The sequence below is a fragment of the Pinus tabuliformis genome, chromosome X (genome assembly GCF_031772625.1).
Source record: "Pinus tabuliformis cultivar Carrire ecotype Pingquan chromosome X, CPIR1, whole genome shotgun sequence".
NCBI lineage: Eukaryota > Viridiplantae > Streptophyta > Pinopsida > Pinales > Pinaceae > Pinus > Pinus tabuliformis.
The window spans coordinates 1,308,909,028-1,308,910,655 of NC_142308.1; the positions used below are offsets into that span (position 1 = coordinate 1,308,909,028).

The 1,628-nt window shown below is 39.3% G+C and overlaps 1 protein-coding gene across 1 annotated transcript; it reads left to right on the top strand.

The window, feature by feature from the left end:
- Positions 1 to 648: 648 nt before the first annotated feature.
- Positions 649 to 1,227, top strand: LOC149144894 (uncharacterized). The gene has a single exon (XM_089452300.1). The coding sequence runs from the start codon at positions 649 to 651 to the stop codon at positions 1,225 to 1,227; it is 579 nt and encodes a 192-aa protein (XP_089308426.1).
- The last annotated feature ends 401 nt before the right edge of the window (positions 1,228 to 1,628 follow it).

The following is a 1,628-nucleotide window of genomic DNA, read 5'->3' on the forward strand; positions in this document are numbered from 1 at the left end:
ACTTCGTAGATATTATTCAATTTCTAGCCACAATAATGGTGCCCACAGAGTACACTATGAAGCAAAAGAAGGAGTTGGTGTTCGAGCAGATGAAGTACTACATAGATATGTTCTTGAACATGAACAATAGAGTATTCTAACAAAAGCTCATGGAGGAGCCGCGGGTGGCACTATGCAGGAAAATCCACTTCACAGAAAATATTGAGAGCTAGGCCATGGTGACCCACGGTACATAAGGATGAAAAATAATAATGTCAAGCATATGATGTATGTCAAAGAATAGGAAACCCATCTAGAAGAGACAAGATGTCACTAGTACCATAGGAAACTTTACAGGGTTTTGACAAATGGGCTATTGACTTTGTTGGACCTATCAGTCCGCCAGGAAAGAATATTAGTGTGAGGTATATCATCACTGCAACTAATTATTTGAAAATATGGGCCAAGGCACAACCAGTGAAGGATTGCAACGCAGAAATTGCTGTGAATTTGATCTTTGAATATATATTGTCCAGGTTTGGTTATCCGAAGATCTTGATGAGTGACCAAGGAACACATTTCTTGAACAAGACCACTGAAGCACTAACTGAGGAATTTCAAGTTTACAACCAGAAGAGCACTCTTTATCATCCTCAAGAAAATGGAACAATGGAAGATTGTAATAATATTCTGGAGAATGCATTGACCAAGGTATGCAATGTGAACAGAGATGACTGGGATTTAAGGATTCCAACGCTATTGTGGGCATATAGAACAACATGCAAGAAGTTGACAGGGCATACATTGTTTACGTTGGTATATGGAAAAGAGGCATTTATGCCTATCGAATACATTGTGCCAAGTTTGAGAATTGTAGTTGTCACGGATATGGTAGACCCTGACATTATGAATGAAAGAAGGTCGTGGATACTAGCTCTAGAAGAAGACAGGTTCATAGAAAGGTTCCATCAGCAAGTGCATAAAGCAAGGGAGATATCCTGGCATGACAGGCATATCAAGAAGAAGACATTCCAAGAAGCAGATCTTCTATTATTATATGACGGAAAATTCGTAAAGTTCCCAGGAAAATTCAAAACACATTGGTTAGGACCATATATAGTCAAGCACATCTCTGATGGTGGTACAGTTCAGCTCGAAAAGTTGAATAGTCAACTTATTCTGGGACGAGTGAATGGTAGCAGGCTAAAGATATATAGGGATGTCTCTATCCCTGGAGCTTCGCACTGAAAAATGAAGGGAAGGAAGTCTTAGTGCCACCTGTAGTTGAAAGTAGGCACGGGACTATAAACTACTCTGCAGAAAGGGACTTCGCCGAAGGAATATTACTGCACAATACTTAGGAGTATGACAAATTCCAAAGGAACTGAAACAAAGAAAAGGTGACTGCACCACAAGGAAATTTTCATCGAAGTTGGCCGGAAATATGACAGTTGGAAGGAAAAAGCTACCACTAAAAGGAAAGTTTTGTTAAGGGGCACGGGAGAAGATCATTTATGAAGCATAGCCAATTGTATCTAGTCTAATATTTGCATTAAATGAGAAAATATTGAACCTTTCATGGGGATGAGAATTCAAGTTCATTATAAAAACCATATCCTGTGCCACATTTGACACTTTGGTTTCTGGAG